At 42.5% G+C, this 26,013-nt stretch overlaps 1 protein-coding gene across 1 annotated transcript in view; it reads right to left on the bottom strand.

Annotated features, from left to right (window-relative positions):
- The window catches only part of HMCN1 (hemicentin 1), a 1,183,532-nt gene that overhangs the window by 833,601 nt on the left and 323,918 nt on the right, over nt 1-26,013 (bottom strand). The window contains exons 9-10 of the mRNA XM_086956029.1: nt 25,765-25,909; nt 12,008-12,129 (exon numbers count right to left, since the gene is read on the bottom strand). Of these exons, the coding sequence (XP_086812155.1) occupies nt 12,008-12,129; nt 25,765-25,909 (267 nt within the window). The remainder of the gene's footprint in view (nt 1-12,007; nt 12,130-25,764; nt 25,910-26,013) is intronic.

Below are 26,013 nucleotides of genomic sequence, written 5' to 3'. Positions count from 1 at the left end.
TCCAGGTCATATGCTGAAACTATAAAAACACGGGGCATAGCACATGGCAACAGATCTGCACATCCAGGTACACAACCTCGCAAGGTTACTAGTACAGTTGGCAATGGGGTACCTAGGGTTGCCCCAAACACCCCCCTGTTAGATAATGCTAAAAGAAACTCCAAAGCAATAGTATACATGACTGGGGTCCCAAAACTCAACCCGAACTCTGTGTATGAATCCAGAGAATCTATCCAAAATAAAGTGATCCATTGGCTCCGTCATGTCAGGGGATGTAGATCTATTATAAGGGAGGATCTGATTTTTGTCAGAAGACTGTCATTTCATAGTTCGCACACAGATTGTATAGAAATACAACTGTGTGATGAAGCACTGGCAGAGAACTTGGTGGCCCTTGAGTTTCGGACTTGTCCCCCTAAACAATCCAACATACAGATTAGACCCCTGCCCTCATGGTCTTCAGCGGGGGATAATGATCTTTCGGATCTAAATAAAGTAGACTGACTATTTAAAGTAAATGAAAGTACCCCTATGGAATCTTTTCCTAATATAGATGCTCTGGAAAATACCAATAATCTCCCTAGCTTGTCTCCTGGTGACCTTCTGAACCAGGAGAACAGGGAGCTAAACAAGAGAGGGGAAGGAGACCTAGAGGTGATCCGGTTGCTCTCCTGGAACATTGCAGGCCTCAAAAAGAAATTGGCCATTCCAGAATGGAATAAATTCATTGATAACTATGAGGTCTGTATGTTCCAGGAGACATGGTGCACAACAGGACTGCATAAAACGGGGTACTCTACTTTTTTCATCCCTGCAGTAAGTCAAGGGAAGGGACGCCCCTCGGGGGGTCTCCATATATGGGTAAAGATATCACTGAATTGGGATATCACTGTTCATTCTACCAACTCTGAAGATATCTTACATCTATCCTTCAAAGGACCCTTGAATGGCAATAGAGTAGAGCTGTTCAATGTATATGCAAGAGGGTCCCCGGGGGCTAAACATTCGGCCACGATAGCATCCTTAGAACTGGCCTTATCAAACATAGCCCCTCGATCAAATATAATTGTGGGAGGTGACTTGAACTGCACGTACGAACCATTAAGTGAGGAAGATCTAGTCGGGTCTAACGAACAAGATCTGAAACACTCTATTCCAGCATTGACCTTAAGACCAATTAAGAGATGGTCAGCTAGGGCATTACAAATTAATGCTCTAACATTGGAATATAACCTCCGTGCATTAAATGGTAGAACACCCTCGGATCCTGATGGGGCCATGACCTTTAACAGACTAAATGGCCCCTCGCGCATTGACTACATCCTTCTGGACATAAAATTATGGGGGAATGTGGTAGATATGGAGGTTAAGCAGATGCCGGACAGTGACCATAACCCTCTCTGTTTGGAAATTAAATGGGACTATAAGAGGAAGTCAAACGACCTCTTCCTCACCAAAGAAGTAGTCCCAACAAACTCCAACCGTAGGTTAAAATGGGAAAAGGTGGCTTGCCAAGAGAACATCCTGACCAATATAGGTAACCTGATTAAATTAAAGAGTGCGGAACTAACAACGCTCCTTACTGTGCAGGATAAAGGAGTTGAAACAGATTTAAGTGGAGTTTATGGGGAATTAATACTAAATATAAGTTCATATTTTAAGGTTAAATCTTCCAGAGGACACAAAAATAAACCAGCTAAAAGTGGTAATTTATGGTTTACAGCCAACTGCAGAGAAAAGCGAAAGGCTATCTCATTGGCTCTCCTGAAAAAAGATTCCACAGCAGTAAGGATGGCCAGAAAAGATTATAATAGAACCATCGATTTAGCTAAACGTGTTTGGGAGGAAGACCACTGGCAGGAACTAAAAAAAGCGGCCTATGAAAAGGATTCTACGCTATTTTGGGACTTAATAAATAAACTTAATAGAAGGGGAAAAGAGCCCGTCCCAAATCATATAACCGAACAGCAATGGCATTCCCATTTTTTACATCTCTATTGCTGTGAGGCTGTTACAGAGCAGACACTAGATGAAGAACCAGTATTAGAATCTGAGTATATACCCCACAACGCAGTAGACCCTTTTACACTAACAGAGGTCCAAATGGCCATTAATAATATAGCGCCTGGGAAGGCTGCTGGCCCGGACGGCCTGCCAGGTGACTTACTCCTACATGAACCCACCTTATGGGCTAATTTCATCCTACTTTTGATGAACCTTCTTGTCCAGGGCCACCCAGTCCCCGAGTCATGGAAAGGGGCAGAAGTGGTTACAATATACAAGAAGGGGGCCAAAGAGGACCCTGCCAACTACAGACCTATAAGTCTGATTGATGTAATTCAGAAGGTGGTTGGCAGGGTCCTCATTTCCAGAATGGTGTCCTGGCTAGAGGAGGGAAATATTTTAACACACTTACAAGCAGGGTTCAGACGTAAGGTGGGAACAATGGACCAGGTTTTCAGATTTGCTGCAACATACTGGAAAATTGTTTCCATCGGGAAAGGCTCATTATATCTGGCCTTCATAGACCTCAAAACCGCCTTCGATCTTGTGCCCCGTGCCAAATTGTGGGAAGTGCTCCGGGCTATGGGTCTCCCACAATATCTCCTGGAGCTGATAAAAAGACTACATGAGGGCACTTATGCAAGAATAAGATGGGGAGGTCAGGGCGAACTGACCGGGAGGATACCAGTGAACAGGGGGGTCCGTCAGGGCTGTGCAATGGCCCCAACTCTTTTCTCTCTCTTTATAAATGGGGTGGCAGACCATTTGAGAGAGATGCCAGCCGATGCCCCAGTCCTGGCGGGAGAAAAAACACCGACCCTCCTTTTCGCGGACGACACCCTCCTGATGTCTAAAACCCCCTCTGGCCTCCAGAAACTCCTAGACAGGTTCCATCTGTTCTGCGAAGAACGAGGCTTAACCATCAACACAACCAAAACCAAACTGATGGTACTATCCCGCACAAAAAAAACTAGAAAGATCAACGTCACCCTTAACGGAACCATGCTTGAGGAGGTGGATGCTTTTGACTATCTAGGAGTAAGGGTCAATCAAAGAATGAAATGGGACACCCATGTAGCCAAAATGCTTTTAAACCTCAAAAGAGTGTCAGGGGCCATTTCAAGAGATCATCGAGCATCCTACAGCAGACCCATTGCTCCCGCTTTAGCTGTTTACGATGGGAAGGCTCTGGCTGCTGCAGTATATGGGTCTGAATTATGGGGTTTTGATAAAACTGCAGACCTAGTAAAAGCAGAGAACAAGTTTCTAAGAGATCTAGTTGGCCTTCCACTGTCTACCCCTTTAAAACCACTCCTACACGACATGGGGCGGCGATCCATTAAAGACATAGTTTATATTCGCCCACTGTTGTACTGGGTGCGTCTAAGAAGGACACCAGAGTTGGCAAGCTATGCTGCAGTACTCGATGAACTAATCAATTTGAATGGATCAAAGGAAATTGTATGGCTGAACAAACTGAAGGAGTTGGTTAACAATCTAGGGCTGAGCCAAGCGTGGCTATCCCAGTCCCCCCCACCGAAAGAAACAGTCAAGAAAATGTATTGGGGTTGGGTGCAAGGCAAGGATCCAAAAGACACTAGGTGGGGCACTCTAACTGACCAGTTTCTAGAACATAAACCGGAGAAGAAACTGGAACCTTTTTTAGACTTCATTAAAACACCTAGTGATAGAACCCTCTACCTAAAACTGAGGTATGGGACACTCCCGCTGAACGAATTCACCAGATGCTGGAAATCTTCCGTGTACCACCAAGCTTCTTGCCCAGGATGTACCAATCCCACTGAGTCCCTAGCACACTTTCTGTTTGCTTGCAGTGCATATAGGGGAGCCAGAAAGAAATGGCTGAAACCTGTATGCAGGGAACTAGGAGTGAGACATTGCATGATGGCCCTTCGGATTTTGAGAACGGACACAACCTCTATGATGGTCATCTGTGGATTAGCAAAGTACTTGGGAAGAGCCTGGCAGATTCGTTCAAAACTTATCCAGCTGAAAATGAGCTAGTAAACAACGACTAATTAATCTGGTTGATCAAGGGAAGCCTTTCACTGCATTTTATGTCTTATGGTTTTTTTAATTGTATATATCCACTCTGTATTTCTAATATTTTATAAATGCTTTTAATATCTTATAAATGAAATTGTACTTACTTTTATGATAAACTTCTTATCGAATAAAGTACTACAACAACAATTCATTTCGTGTTATATAATACATTGTAGTTTTTATTAATTATGTATGTTTTGTTGCATTTTTTCAAAATACAAAATTCCTTTAAACTTAAAAAAAAGTAAAGTGCACTGAGGACCCTATGACTGCTGACTCTGACAGGTAAGCTGTCGCTATGGAACACAGTGGTCCCTGTGACCGGCCTCAGCCCATTGTGGTTATTTCAAGAGGATTCTAACAGGCATGTTAGCCTTTTAGCCTGTTAGCCTGTTAGCTACAAACTGCTTGCAGCAATGTATTGCATTTAAAAGACTAAATTTACTTACCTCAGAACAATCACATCTCCTGTTTGCCCAAAATAGATTTTTGCCTTTTTTGTGTCATTTTAAAGGTAGGAATACATTCTATTTTTATAAATTGGTGTTGGATTTTTATTGTGTCATGTTTCTTACCTGTTGTTTTGGTACTCCTAAAAGTCTTTTTCATTATGCTTAGCTGCTCAGTGCCACAACTGCCCAGAACTGAGCTACTTAAAGAAACCTAACTGGATCAGATAATGATGGAGACATTATTACAAGGACTCACAGCCACATAATAATCCACTTTCCTACAACACTTGATTACAATGAAAATCCCTCAGGTTTCTTTTAGTATGTCATATCGGGCTTGGGTAAAGTGTAGCATCTACTTCTCATCAGTACACTCCACACTTTAATCCTCTGAGGTTATATCGTCTGTGGGAATAGCAATATATCAAGGGGTTCTTTTCTAAATAGGGAGTGTTGTTATGTCCCCCTTGTGAATTTTGCCGTTCAAATGGGGATCATATGGTAGCACCGAATGTATGCCCCATTCCAAGCTGAAGCAAATTAATTTTTATGGTTTTTCCTATGCATAAATTTCACCATTGTGAAATTTGGGCGGACAAAAAATCTAACCATCAATGCAATACTGGTTAATTCAGGTGCAAACCCTTCACATGCTCATTCTGCAATCAGCTTTTTGTGGCATTATTACCAAAATAGGCACAAATCCCATTTGCACTCATTTATACATTATAATCAGAAGGGGGAAAGGATCACTGGTCCTGCTTAAACCTTGGGCTCACAAGTCAAGGACCTGGTATCTCCCAAACATATATGACTCTCATACACGTGTATATTGATAGTGATGGTCTCTCTTTTGCGGTATATACTGTGTCCCCGCTTTTCTACACGTGCGTGCGTAATCATTGAGTCATTTTTTGTCTTGTCCACCAGGAGCTAGAAAATGGCAATACTGCCTAAATCCCCGAGGGAGCAATTTCCGAAATAAGACAAGGTATGCGCATTTCAAAGAGCGCGCGCAGCGTATTGAGCATGAATGCAACCACGCTAAACCAACGACTCGTGGTAAACCTCATTGGCACCATTAGCACGCCTTTAAACCCCAATAACCACATCTTTGGAATACTCAGAATGTATGCAGTGACACAGAACATCCGCACTGTTTAGCGTATTTCACGATAGACCACGCACAGTGAAATGGTTAGAACTATGAGCACTTCACTACAGTATTATTGTCAGAACTATGGGCACCTCAATATAAGTCGAAACGAAGCATGAGAATGGAAGAGTTGACGCCCAAAATGAGTATGACGGGAAGTATTGCCATTTTCTAGTTCCTTATATAAAAATTAAGGTACTATTGTACATAATTATGTGTTTTTCCATACTCCTTCTCCCTATTTGTCGCTGTCTGTGTGCGTGTTTTTTACATTTGCAGGTACAATGAAACCTTAACGTCGCGAAGAATCAGGTCAATATTCCTTTATTCTTCTCACAATTATTTTCACTATTCACTTATCCCCATTGGTCCTGACGAAAGCCTATAGATCTACTGACTACCAAAGGCTGAAACATGTTGACCTCTTTTTAACAATACCAATGCAATGCACTAGAATCCCTCATCAATTCGCAAAGTGCATCCGTAATTTTTAACTATAGTCCGAACCCAGACTCATTAAAGTGTACTTGTCTGGCCTTCCGGATTTTTTATTAATCACACCACTACCCCCCACTTTCCACGATCACTACTGCCTTAAACCTTAAGGCAAACCTCCTGGTGGAGGGTGCACAAGACAAAAAATGACTCAATGATTACGCACGCACGTGTAGAAAAGCGGGGACACAGTATATACCGCAAAAGAGAGACCATCACTATCAATATACACGTGTATGAGAGTCATATATGTTTGGGAGATACCAGGTCCTTGACTTGTGAGCCCAAGGTTTAAGCAGGACCAGTGATCCTTTCCCCCTTCTGATTATAAAGTTACCTACGGAGACTGAAAGGATTCTCACTCTGCCTCCCCCACCCCCATGATTATACTCATTTATACATTGCCACAAGCACCTGCCTGGCACATTTTATCTGCTTCCTTTAGTAGCTATCATGATCTGTACAATGTGGTGGCATAGAAGCCCCTACCAATAGTCACCTGAATGCAGCTGGTCATTCTTCCCATGCCTCTTTATCTCAGCTACCTTTGCAGTTGTAGACAGAATAACAATGTTCATTGCATAAGATGTAGAGCAAACATTGCCCACCTTCTACACACCACAAATACGTCACAAATACTTAATAGATATATTATATGAACAAGCACCTAGCACACGTTTCTTGAGTGGTTTAACAAATGAATGTAAATGTTGCACTTGACATCATTATTAAATAGTGCATTCACTGTAGGATTAGAGAAGTTACCCACATTATTTGTTATACCATAACAGATTTATGTCACCTTGGGAATTCACTACTACTTCATCTATACTCTCAATTGTCACTTCTCAGTTTTAGAAAGCTTCTAAAAATCTGGCAGTAGCACAGTAATTCCATCCTTTGTCAGTCAGAAGAAGGCTACTTTTGGTTATTAGCACCATGATACTTAGGAGTGTGAGTGCTTAATACATCACATAGGTTAGCCTTGTGATTTAGATTTGGTTCCATGGACCACAAGTAAGGGAAGGTAGCTGAACACAACACTCTTTCTACACTGGGGTAGGGTTGTCCAATAATTGGGATTGTAAAACTAATTTTGAGAGGAGGACAAATCAGGGTGCACGCAATAGAATGAAATCAGTTTGTCAGAGGGTTTCACTATAAATATGATACTGTGCTTTTTCATGGCACTTTCATCCATATTATTAAAAGCTAGTAACAAAACACAAAGAAGGTATCAGAAATTGCAAATGAGAGAGTGGTGCCATGATTTCCAGTTTTTGGGCCATTTGTTGTACATTAGGGCCATCACTAGATGGCGAAATGAAGCTGCTTCCTTACCTCATCTCATGGAATTACCGGTTATGGGACAGGGCAGACTCTTAAAAAAGTTATATTTATTGAAGTGCTCCCGAGTTTGAATACAGAGGAGTGTATACAACTGCAAACTTGTCATTTTATGTTAAACTTGCAAATCCAGTTTTTGCTATTGCACAGCACTGTAATTGTGGTACTAATAATACACTCACATGGATCTATTTAAAAGACCTTGGATGGATGAAAGCTTCTGCCAGCCCCATTGGAATTCAAACATGTCACCTTAAGGACAGATGCAGATCTCTAAAACCCTCCCTTTGTTTCACTTATGAAATACTAACAAGATGAAGGTCCTAAAAGCGAGTCATAAAGCATTAGGATAAATTTGGAATACATTAAGGAGGTAGGATTTTTTTGTATAGACTATATTGATGTATCTTTTCTTTATTCAACGGCCGTCATGCTGCCTAAAGCAATCACCGGCATCGGAGACAAAATTGGGAGCGGGGGTGAGGTTGCAAAGAGCTCCTAGTTTTAGAGGATTTGCTGTAGATTGAAACTGTGCCAACCAGTATCTCAACAAGTCTATTTTACAATAGAGGGACATGAGAAGAGATTACCAGAATTAAGAACCCTGTACATGAAGAGCTTCCCCCAAAATGCTTTTGTCTCTCTGTTTTGAGCCTAAAGATCTGAAGGAAACTGGGATAACATTATTGTTAAAGGTTGTTAGAGTACCACATCTGTAAAAAGAGAAGGTGAGAGGATGGATGTATTTTACAACTGTATCTATGCCATAGACATGGCATAAGTTGCTTACCATGCACTACTGTATAACACACAATGCAGTAAAAGAAATGTGAAATTATTTAAGAATAGACAGTGTCCTGTACATAGTAGCGGGCTCAGAGTATAGCAGGCTTTTAAAACACGTTTCTAAAGTCAACATTTATGATTCGGCTGTAAAGTTAGTTAACTTAATGTTTGTTCCAGTTTAGGAATGTCAGCATCATTTGTTTTGGAAATCGATTATAACAGAAATATAATAAACAAGCATTGGAAATGCAATAGGTCTCGCATTAGGAAAGTATGAGCTATTGGTCTTATAAATTAAATTTTTTTTTATTTATGTGTTTGTTAAAATAGCTAAATTAATAGCTTTGTCATTTACAATGCCAATAGTTATAACTTTCGCAAATGTGAAACCTATAGCATTTGTAATGCAACATGTTTTTTATTTACGTGACTTAAATGTATTAATATTACAAATAACAATGGCTTTTATTTTTTTTGGTAAATTAATTGTTAAATAATTTATTTAATTTGTAATGGCAATAGCTTAAACTTTTGTAAATAACTTTTGTGAAGATTATATTCAGTGTTTTTTATTGTGAAGAAAATCCAAGAACAGAAGTGAAATATTAACATATTTTTTGTGATTTGTAATAAAGCTTGAAAGCTTGAAAACAGCTTGAAACAGTGTCGCCTGTCGTGAACTGAGGGCTGTAACTCACTGTGTAATGCACTATGTAAAGGCGACCACAAAATACAGAAACTGTGAATTGAACTTTACAGGAAATGGGAGCCGAACAAAGGGGCGAGGGAGGGCGGGGTGATTTATGCTTCCAGATTATGACGTGGAAGTGCTCTGGCGACTACACCACCCCCTCCCCACAGTTGCAAATCAAACTTGAGCGAAGAGAAGAACATGCAGTGTTGCAGATCCTGAGCTAGCTTTTGTTTACCTTTGTCAGTGGCAGTGTAATCCCTGTCATAAAGATTACATGTTGTTTTTTATTTATTATTTACTTTGTGTTTCAGCCTGCCGCTAGTTGTGCTAGTTGTGTGCGTGTGTGTCTGAGTGGGAGTATTCATGTGAGTGTGAGTGTGTGTGCATGTGTGTGTGTGTCTGAGTGTGCATGTGGGTGTGTGTATGTGAGTGCATGCATGTGAGTCTGTTTGCAAGTGCCTGCGTGTGTGCGTCTGTGTGTGCGTCTGTGTTTCGGGGGGGGGGGGGTTTATAAGAGCTCAGGTTAAGGGTAGTGAGATGTAGTGAATACTTCGGAGGTACACATACACTCAGTGGGGTAGCAAGCACTTTGGCCGCCCGTGGCGGTCTACGTGTTGCCGCCCCTCGGCGGGGGAGGGTAGAGGCTGCCGCCTTCAAAACTCGCACCGCCCTATTGGGGCCTTTGCTACGCCACTGCATACTCTAGAGAAAGCCAGCATACTCCAGCAGAAGGCTGGCTCTAAACAAGGGAATGACTCATCTTCAGACAAAAAGTGGTAAATGTATGTATGATGATATTACCCTCTTCCAACAGCAGTAGTGCCCGAATTCAGTAAAGTCTTGGACAGACGAGTATTGCTCGGTTATGAATATCTGTATAAATGAGCTCCTTTGATTTCACACCAGCTGTGTCTAATGTCTAGCCTCTATTGCGCAGAGCTTCGGATTGTATTCTGACGCTCTTTTCCTCGAACAATAATATTTTAGGGAATACTTTGTTGTAATGTGGTGCCCTCTTGTGGCAGTTTGGGATTGTAGTTGCTTGCCGTGGCTCAATGGAGCACCGGTGAGCCTATTGAAGCCTCCATCTGTCTCTGCCCCGCAGCCAAGTTTCACATACGTTCTTACAGGCCCATACTTAAAAATGCGAAGGTGACGGCAAGGCTCTGAAAAAATGCGATTTTCACAGATATTTGGGGACTGGAGTTCGAATCGTAAATCGTCCTCACATCGAATATATGGGGATGTTTCTATGCCTCGCTCCCAAGTTCCAGGAGAGGCATAGAAATACCAGAAGGCACAGGAATGGTTAGCCTACCGATCGTACGCGGGAACACTTTGTTCGAATTACCTTGGTCAGTGTACATGAATTGCCCAGTGAAATGTCTGTTTTTTTTTGTCTTATAGAAGGAATGCATTGCATCAATTGCTGATTACGTCTCGAAGCATCCCCGAGCTACTCCGCAAGAACTGAACAAAGTGGTGGAACAGAACGTCGTCCTGTTTGCTGCCAAGATACAGGCTTCCACTTAACAAGCCCGGTATGGACAGAGCAGCAAGGAGCGCTATGGCACCGCTTCATCTATCTACGCGGTCTCGCAGTGGGGATATCACTGTCCAGAACCAAAGCGTTAGCCTTTGTTTCATGCACTGTCCGCTATCAGGAGTCTTTTCTCGCCCGGAAAAAATGTGGGCATTTGGTCTTGTCAAACGTTGGGCAAAACCAGTCACGTCTTTAATTGTATAAACTATTTTCAGTTGTAATGCGAGCAGAAAAGAACAAATAAATAATGTAAAATGTATCCATTTCGTAATAACCTGCGCCTGATCGTGTGCAGCCGCACATTGGTCAGATTTATGGCATATTCAAGTATATCTTGCGTTATTTATTTAAAACAGAAAGTGACCGAGTCAGACACCTATAAAGAAATGAGCAAAAATTAAACATCTTAATAATAACTTGTTTTATATTAGGATCCTAATATGGCCGTTACTGCCATACGTGTACCCTGTAAATAAAACAAGTTAAAAGAAAAGAAGACACGGCCGGCCGGCCGTGAAACTGAAAGCAGGGCCGGCCGGCCGTGAAAGCCTTTGATCCGGCAGGGGGTGGAGCGGCACCAAGCTGGGCAACAGATGGCTGGCGATTTGATGCTGTGCACTCGCATTTTAGGTCAATGCGCTTGCACATTGACCTAAAAGCGCACGGGCACAGCATCAAATCGCCAGTTAGTTAAAGTCTGTTTAAAGCCCTATAGTCTCGCTTCTCTCAATGCATGCGCATTGAGAGGTCACGAGACCTAAAAAGGAACTAATTAGAAGTTAACAAAATGCAGTTTTTTTATAGTGCAAACTTGATCCGTAGGTATTGGAGTGCTTCAAATGAGCACCTGTTACATTACACAAGAACACATTCATTTGTTATACACAGCGAGATTAAGTGACAAGGTGTTGAGCTGTCGAAACCTGGTTCCTCAGTTCCAAAATTGCCAGCTCTGGCGGTTACATCATATCCACATCAAAGAAATTAATGGAACACTGATCAATAAATATTTTGTATGAACATATGAGTATATTGTGACCACCAAAGAGTGCATGAATGGAAAAGATCGTAAGGATAGTCTGATCTTGGATTTATTGGAATGAAAGAGGGGGGGTTTACCATCATAGGACTCCAGCAAGAACAGGACTACTGTATCTTAACAATTTGGAAAAAATGAGTGTGTACAATACAGACATAAAGTAAATAATTTTTTATATCACGAATGCTCACACTTCTAATTAGGATGTTGTTTTCATTATGTATGTTTGGAATTATGCATTGTGTTTATAAGTAACATCCCTAGGATGGCATAATCATGGGCCAGATGTATCAAGGGTTTTACTGGTCGCAAACAGGCCGATCTTTGTGAACGTTAAAAAGCCTTTTGGGATGTATCAACCCAAAAGGCATTGGTAAAATAGGTAATCACTATTTTTGTTTATTTTAGTATTAATTGCACCTACCTGATACGTCAAGGAAGGTCTTGGCACGACCGGTTCCTGCGCTGCTCACAGCAATACATTCATAGAAGCCTTCATCCGAGAGAGAGACCTTGGCAATATCCCATCTGACAATGGCAGAGTCCCTAAGGAAATGTAATCGAAAGCAACACCTTTATACAGATCCTGGAAGTCCAACTTAAGTTGTCAGTTCTAAACACCATTGTAAACTACTGACCAGGCAAAGGTACGTTTCAGAATCACATAATTAAACAATGTTCTTTTGAAGTAGTGTATGCATGTAGTTAGAATGTTAATCCATGTATGAATACGTTTTTTCTAAATTAAATTAGAATGTTTTTTTCAATTCAGAATTTGTAACTAGAAATAATGCTTGCAAACCCTGAACTTGTTTTAGGTCCAGTAGATCAGAACTAGGTTGCTCATTATCTCCACGTGGTGAGCTTTGTTTGCTTTGTTCTGTTCATTCAGGAATATTAAAGAGGAATGCAACATCATAACACCAAAAGACAACAGAAGTAAGAAGTCAACTCCTTCATAGATAAAGGGTGTCAGACACCAAGGGAAGATATAGAAAGTCCAGGGGTCCATTTAGATTTTGCTTGCTTCTTTACCATAAAACACATGGCACTCAAAATGCAAAGAATGAGAATGTTATTCACATGTAAATCATATTTTATTTGTTTTTTGTTTCAATATTGCCTACTTTTCATTAAGTAGACATCTTTATCAGTCATAGGTGACAGGATAGCGAAAGAGGTATCCGCTCTGAGGAGTAATACATTTCCCATAATACACTTCCCAATGTATTGAGTACCAATTTGTCAATAATTATATTTTACAACAATATAATTGTGGTATCAATGCTACCAGGTAGTTGTAGTCTTGGGTGCAACTCACAAACCACATCAATGACATTTTGAAGGGGTAGACACCCTTGATGGAGTACTTTAATCCATGCTTTGGCCAATTGCAAGCAATGTCCAACAAGTTGTGGCTACTGGTAAAGAATAACTTGTAAAGAAATAGGTGTAAGGGCAAAGGATTTTATTATTTGCCACCACCAGTGCTGTCAAATTTCTCAGTTGCTGAAGACCAAGGCTGTCTAGTTTGGATTCCACCTCTTGCCTCTTTCTTCCAGCACCCTATACTTTCTGTCTCTTTATCTCGCTCTTGCAGGTTCTCTTTCATGCCTGCTTTTTCCCTTTTTCATATCTTTCGCTGCCTTCTCATTTGTCCCTTTTCTGCCTGAAAAAAACAGCTTAGCCCATCTATATTCATGTTTTATGTAGCACAACAAGTTATGTTATGTTACAATACGGTATATTATGTTGAGTTACATTATGTTATGTTACTTTATGTACTGTTACGTTATGTTAAGTTACGCTACTTTATCTTGTGTTAATTTATGTTGGGCTACATTAATTTAGGCTGTTATTTTATATTGTGTTACTCTAGATTACTTTGTTACGTTATGTTTTATTATGTTACGGTTTCTATAAAGCCAACAAATCACTCACCGACCTAACCACTTTTTCACAAGGCAAGTATAAGTGCCTTAAGAACAGCGATTAGAACACTGGACTTTCGAGAGCTCACTTACAAGCAATACAGTGGTTTAGAGCCAATAATGGCTGGCATAGACCTCCTTTTCCAACATCCCGATGTCAATTTTTGAGCTACTCCCATTTTTAATTTAGAACACTTTACCCTCAGTGGGTCACATGTTCTTATAGATGTATTGCCTTTCTACCTCTGACTATACCGATAAGTGGAGTAGCTAGACCTACTGCCAGCCGGGACAGATGCTAAGTTTGCCGCCTGGTGCAGGTAAGACGACTTGTTCATGGGGTATGGTGGTAGTTGTCAGAAACGACTTCCTCACCTCCGCCACCTCCAAAAACAGTGCTGCCCAGGGCATTCTGCTCGCGCAGCTATGTCAATGATTCCGATTGTTAAAGACCATCTCCCTCGTTATAGGCTCACACTAGCGCCTCGGAACCTATAACTCTTGTTCAGGGTCTTTCATAACTGGCATAGCCCTCACCAATGGGCGATAAAGCTGTGTTATATAGTATATCGTGGCAAGCTATATGGATCATTCAATGTTGCGTATCAATATTCTCCATCTTGATATAGAATCATGTAATAGGTCCTGGTCAGCACAAATTAAGTACTAGCTTGAATTGCTATGAAGTCCTGCTCCTTTGAGGTATGGCGCTTCTTGACACAGAGGCGTAGCGCCATATGGCCTTAAGTGGATTTTGATATTCAGATTATCAAACCAATCAAGGAAAAGTGAAATGCTAAGAACTATACACTCAGTCACCAGTGTTTTATGAAAATGTAACCAGGAAAGTATGCAATGGGATCACGCGAAGCTATGGAAAAATTTCATTGACTTGTAAAGCAAGAGCCCAGGCGACTTATGTCTTAAATGTCACCTTGTAAAAAGCAGTTGCATAACTTCAGACGCCAAATAATTTACACACTCGATTTATTGTTTTTTTTATTACTCTATTATTTTTCTCTAGGACGCAAAGCAGTGTATTATACAATCCCAGCATCACCAGCAAAATTCACTTTTAAATGCATATGAATGTGTACTTTATAAAAGGCTTCACTAGGAAATCTGTTTTCAAATATAAACTTTTCCATAAGGGGTTTAAGCCTCATTGAAAGCAAATGTTTCTGACATGTACTCGTTTCATATAAAACACATTTTCCTTAATCCTTGGCAGAACTGGTGCATAATACCTCCACAATGTGCTGGCAAGCAGATTTATTCGAGAAGAGTTTTACTTTTTGTCAGTCTGCCAGCAGTAACCCACATGCTATAGTTACTGCTTTTCGTGCCTATCTGTATTTCAAAAAAGTAGGACTGGGCAAAATTTGGGAAGCTGGCTTTTGACATTTTTGTCACTTTAAAAAAAACATAAAAACATCACTTGGTTCAATCCATTGATGCAGCTTTAAGGAAAAGGGTTGTTGAAAAATCCTGTAAAAATGTGTTTTGTGGCGAAACAAGCCCCATAAACGAATCTTTACAGACAATTTACCCTTGAAAAAAAACGAATTTCCTGAGACTATTTTGAAGGCCGTTTCCCCAATAAATTATATGTTCAATTCTCTTGTAAAGATGCTAGGGCAGATTAGCTGAAAATGAAGAACTTTTTTATAGACCTATAATTCATGGTTAGAGAGAGTTTTCCACCAAGGGCATGGAATCTGACAAACACAAATTTCTAGTAACTGTGATGTCCCAAGAATAATGTCTTACAGCTGTGAAGAAGACACTCTGCCAATGAATAACTCAAACACTGCTACAGAGATCACCTTCAAAGTTTGTAAGCACATAGCTTAATATGTGTAGAGACTCGAAGCAGGTAAACACAGCACAGCTGTTTGCGGAACAGGGGTTTGAAGCTGCTATTCTAGCATGGATACCAGTGATGTTCAAAAAGGGATTTGTTTTTGTACGTCAACATTGTGGGGAAGAAACAGGACTTTCAAAATGTATGGCATTGATTTATTTTCTTCATGATTTATTTGTAAGTATCCCCAGAGACTAATTGATCCTACTTGGAATTTTAAAAAAAGATGGTGAGTGGAATTCTTAAATGAATCTCAGGCATTTGTAATTCATTCAATTTAATTTCTTGGCCATTGAGCTGCGGCAGATAGAGACCAGCCATATGCGAATCAGACTTGACCCTAGAAGGACAGCCCAGTCCAAACTGCCACACTGGTCACACTCAGCATCCACAAACCAGTTTTCAGCTTTGTTGGGCTTCATCCAATAGTGGCCGGCACAGATAAGAGCGGCGGGGCGGGCGGGGTGGGATTCAGGGAAGTTGACAGATGACAAGATAAGTAACATTAAATAAAATAATTAATGAAACCACTTACCTTGCGTTTGCTGTGTTGATGAATCGGCTATGCGGCGAGCACAAGGTAAGTGGTTTTATTTAAATGTTACTTATCCCATCGTCTGTCGACTTCCCCGACACCCACCTCGCCCTGCCCCCATCCCGTCCCACGGCCTCATCGCTCTTACCTCTGCCGGCCACTTCGGCTTCATCAATGCGGTGCATTATGAGACAATGTGTGAACATGCTTGTCACATTAGGACATCTGCCCAGTATGACACTCCAGAGACCACCAATATACAAATCATACTTGATCCTCCCCTTATAGGATCAGTCCATCCTCAATTGCCCGGCCAAGCACCCTCTAGAAGAGAACACAAACAACACCCTAGAACGGTTTCAGGATTTTGGGATTTTGTCAGTGACATGCAGCTGAGTCTTATGTCACCGGAAGAGAAGGACCAACATTAGGGCACTCTTGTACAAATCAATATTTTTGCGAAGAAGAAAGTTGACTTTGAATGAGCCAGGTCTTGATCTATTTTTCAATACGTTTTTTTCTTATTTATTCCTAGAATATCTAAGAAAGTATTGCTTTTGTTATGGACCCTTCCAGTGAAGACCCCGAGATATGTCTCCCTGGAATCTGTTGTCAGTAAGAAGCAATCACTGTTGAAAGGAAGGCTAGTATCCCACCCAAGATAATCATTCTGAAGAACTCATTTGGTCATGTCGATGCAGAGATTGATGATGTGAAGACCTTCTGTCCTTTTGTCAACTACGAACAAGTGAGAGTAGAATATACAAAATGCTATGCAAAATCCCATGGGTCTCTTTTCTCTGTTCCAGGATCACTAGGAACGGTTCTCTGGTGACTATAGTGAGCATAAGGTGAGATAGTAAAAGGTTTCTCTCCGATCCAAGATATCAGTGGCAGTTTCACCCATACACTGGAAAAGTTATAACTGAACAAGAGAGTCACATATTTTTTCCCAAGTAAAGGAAATTGAAGCTAGCATTTTTAATTAACTTTTGATGTTTTATACGCTGCCACCCAGATTATATGCTTTTTTACTGTAAAAACAGAGGTAAACTCTTGCAGTATGAGCTTTAGGTGCCACCAATGACACCTGGAGGTCTAAAGGGGGCCTACCTAGAAACATAATTGCTAGTGATCAAGTCATCCCTGCCCCAGATTGATGCATCATAAATGTATCATTTGAAGTGGCAAATAGATCTGAATGCTCAATTTTCTGCTGCATCACAGGATTGATTCGTTTTTAGCATTTTGCAACCACAACCGAAGATTTCTTCCTGGTGTGGCCTCATCTGTATTCGCCTGGTGATGCTGCTGTGCTGAGTTATAATTCAATCTCAGTTTGATCACATCTCTTGTCCATTGTATTAATAAATGTATCCACTCTTTAGATGTTTTGCCTTCACCAATCCCCGGAGGTATAACAGAAGTTAAAGTCAGGTCTGACCTTACTCCCTAAAGTGGTAGCTTGGTCGAGCAGTAAGGCAGTACCAGTGTACAGTGTAAAGCATTTGTTGCACACACTCAGTCAGCAAAAGGTTTCACACACTCAAGAACTTAACTCTAGGCCAATTGATTTTATATCCAAAGATATAGTTGTTTTAATCTTAGAACCAACAGGTATCAAAATATACTTTTCTCGATATGAGTACTCTCATGTAATTACTTTACAAAGAGGAAATAAACTTGGTAAACACAATAGGTACAATGGTTGCAGTAGGCAACACAATTTTAAACATAATTTAACATTGAGCTCAATGGGTTTTTCTACATAAATGCAGTTGATTACTTTATAGATCACTTTTGTAACTTCATAACTAGACCCTAGATTAAGTCCTGGGGTCTAAGCTGAAATCAGTTTAGTAAAAACGTTTTAGCTATTGCAATGATCTCTAAAGAACTTAAAGGTATTTTAAAAGTTGACACAAAACCTTTTTAGTGCAAAACCAGCAATGTTATCCAATGGAAGGAAATTCAAAGCACAGGTAAAGTAGGTTCTCGTTACTTTTGTAATCCAGTACTGGACTCTTAGGTTCGGCACTGGGGTCTCTACCTAAGACAGGTAAGTAATTATGTTTTAGTAGTTGGTACGATTTTTAAGGAATATTTGTAACTTTCAAAAGTAGACACTTAGAAGAAATTTCACAGAAAAACAGTCAATGGTTTCCTACGGCCGAAATTTAGATTACTAGTGACCACGGTTTTGATTACTTTTGCAGTTCAGTACTGGGCTAAAAGATACAGCACTGGCTTCTCTCCTGATTACAGGTGGGTACTTCGGATTCCAATATTCGGCTGATTTTAGATGAATATTCTGACATTTCAAAAGTTCACACTTAAAAGAAATTTCGAGTCAAACCAGTCAATGTTATCCTATTGCTGGAAAGTGAGTCATCGGTTTTCAGGTGAGTACTCGACTGGTGAAGTTAAGGTTCCGGGCATAGACTCAGGGGTCCCCGAGGGTCAGGTAAGTACAGTTGGTACACCCTCAGCGTCCCAGGGGCGGCCGGGCGTAGAGGTAGTTAGGCGTAATGTTATCCAATGAGAGGCAGGGGGCCTACGGTTGGTGGCTGCTGGCTAGCAGGCCACGCGGCTGTGGGAGCTGGGATCCTGGTCACTTGCTCAGGCAAAATGGGGAAGTAGGATAGGGTACAGGTTGCACTGCCAGGGGCACTCGGGCGGCTGGGTGCAGGGTGCTTTTGAGCCGTCGGGCGCCCAATGGTATTCAATGACGATCTTGAAAAGGGAACAAAGGCTGCAAGCTCGGGGACGGAGGATCTCCTGGAGCAACCAACACTTCGAGGGGTAAGTTAGGATCTTGGAGGATAGGTAGGCACCCAGGAGTGGGGCACAGGGGCCATGGGGAGCCGGGTGCAGGGGTGTCTTTTGAGGTCGGGAAATCTTACGGTCGCGGTCGGAGGGGTCCTTTGTCCTGAGGCTGCAGGCGTCGTCGGGGTCATTGAGGAGGGTCCTTGGCACTGGATTCCAGGTCAGAATCGATGGGGGGACGTCCTCAGTGTGTTGATTCACTCCAGCACAGGCCAGGCTTGGCGGGTGCAGAGTGATGCCAGGGCTTGTTACTTGCTTTGAGCAGTACCACTGCTCGTGGGAGACCCAGGTAGTCAGCGTCACAAGGCAGCCAGGTCCTCTGGGGTTTTTGAGGTTGCTGACAACTGGAGATGCAGTGGTTTAGCAGAAGCAGGTTGGAGGGTCGACAGGTTGGTAGGGCTGGGGCCAAATCAGTTGGTGTCTTCCTCTTTTTAGCAGCTGCACGGCAGGTCTTCGTGTTCCTTGATCTTCTTTCTTGTTTCGGAATCTGGATCTGTCAAAAAAGGTTCAGGATGCCCCTATATACTAAATGTAGGGGCGTTAAAGGTAGGGCAAGGGCAGGGACCAATGCGTCCATGTCCATGTCCTGGGGGGGGGGTACACCCCCTAGCCTGCTCCTCTCCTGTGGGAGGGGGTGAGGAGCCTAGCTGTGATTGGGCAGGCTCCCCATCTTCAAGATGGCCGGCGTCCGGGGTCATGCATCACCTCTCCTCACCCAACTGAGGGGTGGAGTTGGCGCAGGCTGGCACAACCCCCTTTCAGACGTAGGTTTTCCTGCCAGTCTTCCCATCAGAGTGAGGGTCAGAACTGGTGGGGGGAGGCTTGGCACCTCGTCCCAGGTCCAGGAGAGCGGGGAGCTCTCCACCCAGGGGTCCAGCAACATGTCTGATGTGTGGCAGCCTAAGCAGCCTCTCAGACAAGGCGTGGATTGTAGGTTAGGTTACAGGGGGCATCTCTAAGATGCCCTCTGTAGTGCATTTTACAATAAACCCCACACTGGCATCAGTGTGGGTTTAATGTGGGTTTAAAGTTCGATATCAAACTTGTCAGTGTTCAGTGTAGCCATTATGGTGCTGTGGAGTTCGTAATGACAACCTACCAGCACCATACACTCTTAATGGCATCACTGCACTTACAGTGCCCAGGAAAGGCCCTGGGTACTGTAGGGGCACAAGTCCCACACCACTGGCATAGGGCACCCAGCTAGAGGGGTGGCTGATGTATGCCAGGGCAGTGGGTTTGTGGGCAGGGCACACAGGGATGTGTGCCATGTCGACTCTTTGCTTAGTGCTGCACCTAGACACTCAGCCTGCACAGGTAGTGTGTGGGTGTCAAGGTACAGGGCCCCTAAGAGTACCACAATAAGTGCTGCAGCCATTAGGGGTCTTCTCTGGTCACAATGCCCTGGGTACCTAGGGTACCATTTACTAGGGGCTGAAATTTTGCCAGAGATGCCAATTGGGTTTAGACCTTAGTATAGTTTATAGGGCAGGAACACAGGATCTGGGTACCTGATTGGCAGGGACCCAGGGCACACCAAGGAAAAGTGCATCAGGTATCAGGCAAAAAGTGGGGGGTACTGCAACAGAAACTCACTTTCTCACAGCAACCATACTCTGTCTCTGTGCTAAGAGGTAGTGGCCATCTTGGAAGGTTGCACAATTCCTGCTAGCACAACCTAGTGAGCATCTAAGTTTGATAAGTGGGCAGATGAATTGAAGGTGTTATGATAGCTGGTAAAACAGAATGGTGAAATTGGGAAGAAAAAAAAATCTAAATATTTAAGACTTTCCTCCCCCTCTCCCAGACAGGACTCAGGAGAACCCAAGGAATGCGTACAATGTGATACTATTGTAACTGCCTTTTGGCTGAATGCAAATAGGCACTGGTGTAGATTAAAATTTAGCAATTCTTTGGTTCGCATATCGAATATTAGGCACTACTCGTAGTGGGAATTAAGATATCAAACAAAATTTGCACTGCAACCAGTATTAACTTCACATGGGAATAAGAGCCTCAACCCTCCTTCAAAGAGGACTGGTAATCTCTATTTGGGTGCAAACATGATTTTGCTCCTGAACCATGATTTCAGGCAGCGAAAAAAAACATTGCATTTTTTTCCTTACATATATTTCGCTATGTATTACTTGAAGGACTACATGGGGCATTAATACATCATACCCCATTCTGAGGAGTGAAATTCAGAATGGGGAGGCAATATCGCCCCATGAAATACTGTGCCCTGTGGTATTGGTACTTACTGGCTGCCAGATCAACAATGCAAATAACTTGTCACTTGTAATGAGGCCTTCAGTGTTTTAAGTGGTTTTGCCAAATTCAATTTGCTATGTTTAATGGTGCACCAATTGACAAGATTTGGAAAACCATTATTTTCTCTTTTGATTATTACCTCGGAAAATGGTTCAGTTTTCCTTTCTCTGTGAAAACAATGGGGCAACAAGTTACCGATTTATTATGACATACGTTAATATGTAGTGTAAATTGGAGAAGGTCAGGGTAGATGTTTAAAACAAAAAAGGTGATAGAAGGCTGCTTGCAATAAGTCTAACCATTGGCAATATCTCGGGCAGCACTCCAACCCAATGATCTTTTGCTCGCCATGCCACCTCAGTTTGGACCCACCCATAAAACAGTCTTGACACTGCTCCTCATGGGAACAGTGCAGCCCAAACTGCCAAGCCAGGTCCTCCCTGAGCCGGAACACAAGCAACACAGAACCGGTTTTGCCCTAGTTATAAGCTCATCAGTTGGGTACATATTGGGGCCAGTGACACAGTGAGCATGAACCCATTTCTGGGCATACCCATTACCACTTAGGGTGCCACAGGTTCAAAAAACAAGTTTGGCAGCTAAATATCCATATAGTTACAAGTTCAAAATTAGCTCAGTGAGCAAGAGAAGTAAGTGGTCCGCAGACCAATGCCAAATCAATACCAATGCATCTTTAATACTGAAAAATATCAACCCATCAGGCTCAGATCCCTTTTCTGTCCTCATAGAGGGGTTTAAGATACAAGGAGCCTCACATGAAGGATCTCCAGTTGGCCCCTCCAGGGGCGCACTTCTATTCTCTGAGCTACCCCTCCTAAGCCACCTCTACTCCTCTCTCCCTTAGTCTCGCTGTGAGTGAGTGAATTATTTTTAAAGCGCTCTTATGCCGAGGCGTCTTGGCGCTATAAGACAAAAGAGGTATCAGACTGTTAGGGCATCATGAAGAGCCATGTCTTCAATGCCCTTCTGAAACTGGCTCTGTTGTTTTGCGATCGCAGTGTGATAGGGAAGCTGTACCACAGCTTGGGGGCCTGGTGGGTAAAGGATTTACCACCCCACCGGACTCTCCTTATTTTGGGGATTTGAATTAGGTTTTGGCTGCAAGATCTTAAAGTGCGTGCTGGCACATAGCGGGGGAGGAGGTTGGAGAGCTCCACGGCGGTGTTCCCATAAAGTGATTTGTGAACCAGGCACAAGGCCTTGAATTGAATTCTGCGCCTGACTGGGAGCCAATGTAGTCCTCTCATGGCTTTAGAAGTAGGATGTCTTTTCGGGAGATTAAGTAAGACCCTGGCTGCTGTATTCTGGATGGACTGGAGCCTGGACAGCTGGTTCTCACCTGCTTCTAAATAAAGAGCATTACAGTAGTCCACCCTGGACATGATCAAAGCTCCCACCACTGTTTTCCTAAGTGGGAACGGTATATAGGGTAGGATTTTCCTAAGTTTCTTCAATGTAAAGAAGCATGCGGAGGTAACCTGACTTATCTGTGCAGTAGAGGTAAGGTCCTTCATTCACTCTACCTCTGTTTCTCTTCCTCCTAATTGTTCCTCTAATACTGCAATCTTTTTACTTCATCTTTGTTCCTCATCAGTTTACTTCTAGTATTCTACATATATTTTACTACCCAGCGATCTCCCTGTGTCTCGCATCCTCCTTTTTAGGTCTCGCCTGAACCAGCATACATGCGCTGCTCTGTGAGGCTTTAGTAAGGGCTTTAAAACTATGAACACACGCTCATGTGTGTGCTTTTGTTAAAATTTCCCCCTATTGGCCTTTGCATGCGTTTTTCTAAAAAAGACAGCATGCAATTGGCCCAAGGCGGGTGCATGTCCCGCCTTCTCTGGTCCTTGGTCTAGGGTCCTCGGGAGCAAGCAGCAGCGCCATCTGTTTCCAATTATCGCGCCCGCTCTCGTGTTCACGTTAGTTGGAAACAGATGGTCGGGCTGGCCCTGGTGATCACGGCTCTTTCACTTTCGCCGCCGACCTTGTTTTGTATGTGGCACTAAGTGATCAGCATATACCCCACGTCAGCCCCCACACCTTCACAGCGTGCGTCTTGAGAAGAAGAGATGAAGTTTCATGCGGAGGACTCTTCCATATCCCAGTGACTAAGTCCCATCAGACCATCCCCCCTGAGGGCTACGCATCTAATAATATCTCGCACAGCCCGATCGACCCCCTGCACATCACCACAGCTGCCAGTCATTGGCGGGAATCTGGGTGACTCATCCCTGGCCTGGCCTCGGCTTCAAGGCGCATGCGGGATTAGAAAAAGCCCCGGATTACAACTCCCGACTCTCCTCGGAATATATTTGAAAGCTGGAGCGCCTAATGATCGCTCCGAGGGGGGCTTGTCTTTCCCCCGACCTTGGTGCTATTCACGGGAGCAGCGTGTTAAATAGAGGCCGTCGGCATTGCTGAGGTGCTATAAAAGGAGCCACACGCTTCTCGGGCGTGGGAGGTTCAGATCCGCTCTTGGCGGAACGCTCTGCTGTGTGTATTTGAGGAGGGGAAAATAATCCTCAGTGTGCCAAGGGCCATTCTAGGGAATTAATAGCTCGGTAATTTCAGGGTGCGGAAAGGAAGGAATTAGTGTAGTGGTTTATCTTCCCCCGACTGTCAATGCTTAGTAATGATAATGCTATATATTTCGGTATATTGGATAATCAGCTTTTTAGTTGCGATTTTGAACCTCCTAGGATAACCAATGTTCCTATTACTCAGTGTAATAGTACTCGATTTATTGAGCCAGGAAAAAACGAAAGACACAGGTGGCCCCGTCGGATTAAAACTCCTGAGTTTCATATCAAGTGCATGTTTCAGCAGCGAGTGTTTATTTCCCCTGAGCGGCCTCGCAGTGTTGTCTGCTGCATTTTGACCATGGTGGCTAAAGGGTTAATATGTGAATAGAAATGGTGTAGAGCAGGCCCAAACTGGCCGTTGCGGGCACCGGGCAATCCGCCGGTGCGCCGCACAGGTGGGGGCCGGTTTTGGGCCCAGGGGGCCGTTTTTGTTATAGGGCCATTTTTGCAGCTTAGCTGCAAAAGCGGCCCTGTGATAAAATCGGCTGAAAACCGGCCCTGGCAAAGGGCCGGCTTTGGTTCTCAGTCCGGCCCTGGTGTAGAGATGCTATGTAATCATGGACTTTTTTCAAAAGCTGTTTGCCGCCATGTTAACGGCAGACTGTGCATAATAGAAATACAACAAGCATTGGCATAGCCAATAGATCTCGCCTTTGGGACCTTATTAGTATTTAGACATGCAACAGTTGATGATGTTGCACCACGGATATTGTACTGCATAACTAAATACTTCTAAGGTTCCAAAGACTAGACCTATTGGCTATGCCAATGCTTGTTTCTATTATCTTCCCCCTGACAGCTCTAGACATAGCTTCGTAATCTAAGTCTTGTTTTAATGCATGCAAATTTAAAGATGAACAGTTAATGTTTTCCTGATTTTATGGATTAGTGATAGTAGTTCACTATGTGTTCCACAGAAGAGGTTTATCTTGCACCTCTGTTTTAATGAATAGTGGACTAGCACCTTTTTGCAGAGTGGCACTTTATACAAATGTGAAATACATAAATACATTTATGTATATTACCTCGAGACTACCTAAATAAAGGAAGAGGAACTGGGGCGTGGATTGTCCTTTATGGAAATTGCTCCATCTTGAGTACTCCATGCGTACTTTGTCCTCTGTGAGCATTGCTCCATCTTGAGAACTCCATATGAATTTTGTCCTTTGTGGGTATTGCTTCATTTTGAGTAATCAATATGTACTTTGTCCTTTGTGGACATTGCTCAATCTTGGGAACCCCATGTATTTTGTGTCCTTTGTGAGCATTGATCCATCTTGAGTATTCCAATCCATACATACTTTGTCCTTTGTGGGAATTGCTCCATCTTGAGTACTCTATAAGTACTTTGTCCTTTGTGGGCATTGCTCCATCTTGGGTGCTCTAAGTGTACTTTGTCCTTTGGGGGTATTGCTCCATTTTGAGTACTCCATACATACTTTGTCCATGGTGTCAATGGTGGGCGTTGCCCATCTTAAGTACTCCATACATACATTATCACAAATGTTTGCATCCATGTACAGGTAATCATAGCGTATGCTTACGGGGAATGCTAGTCATTATCGTAAATCATATACACAAATATTTACGAAAGGACATGCCAGGGACACCAAAATGTTAATCCGAACATTATATTTAGTTTTTTTTAAATATGCACACAAGAAAGGGCCCACATTCCCCGAGCCCATGGACTTTAATTTACAAACAGAAACCTGCACATAGTGCTTAATTTGTAAAAACAAAATAAGTACAAGTGCCGAAAATATTGATTTTAAAGCTACCGCCACTTCCAGCATTGGAACAACCCATTTCCATAAATTACTACAGCCACAGCCTGCATGGGCTTGTCCCCAACTGGGCATAATATCTGTAATGAATTTCAGTGAGTGAACAAAGCAGGTAAACATGCTTTTCTTAAGTGGAGATCGATGAAGATCTGCTCAGTTTCTTTTTTAATAATTTGGTCATACTGTGTATTTTAAGTACAATTTTCACTTAAATTTGGAAATAAACCATCAACTCTTAAATGGCACTCATGAAATTATGCACTATCATGTAGCATGCATCTCACACACCTTTTTAAACAAGAGAATTCTGTGTATTTTAGAAATTTGAATGAAATAAGGGTAGAATGTGATCGTCACCTACTTAAAGAACTGCTCCACTCCAAGCGTCACTCCATTCCGGCTAAATCGCTGAGTAAAGGGTATAAGGCTGTCCACTTCACAGGATATGTGGCCAGGCTGCAAGTAGTATCCTGGTGTTTTTGCAGGCATATTGACTTTTGGAGAATCTGCATGAACAAAACAACTACCATGAGTATTAATGCATTTTTGTTTCTAACTATTTACACGTGTTTGGTACTCGTAGAAGTATGAGTCAATATGTATTATCATT

This window comes from Lissotriton vulgaris, chromosome 1_1, assembly GCF_964263255.1.
Source record: "Lissotriton vulgaris chromosome 1_1, aLisVul1.2, whole genome shotgun sequence".
NCBI lineage: Eukaryota > Metazoa > Chordata > Amphibia > Caudata > Salamandridae > Lissotriton > Lissotriton vulgaris.
Note: the sequence above shows the minus strand (reverse complement) of the source record. Positions and strands in the feature narration are given on the sequence as shown.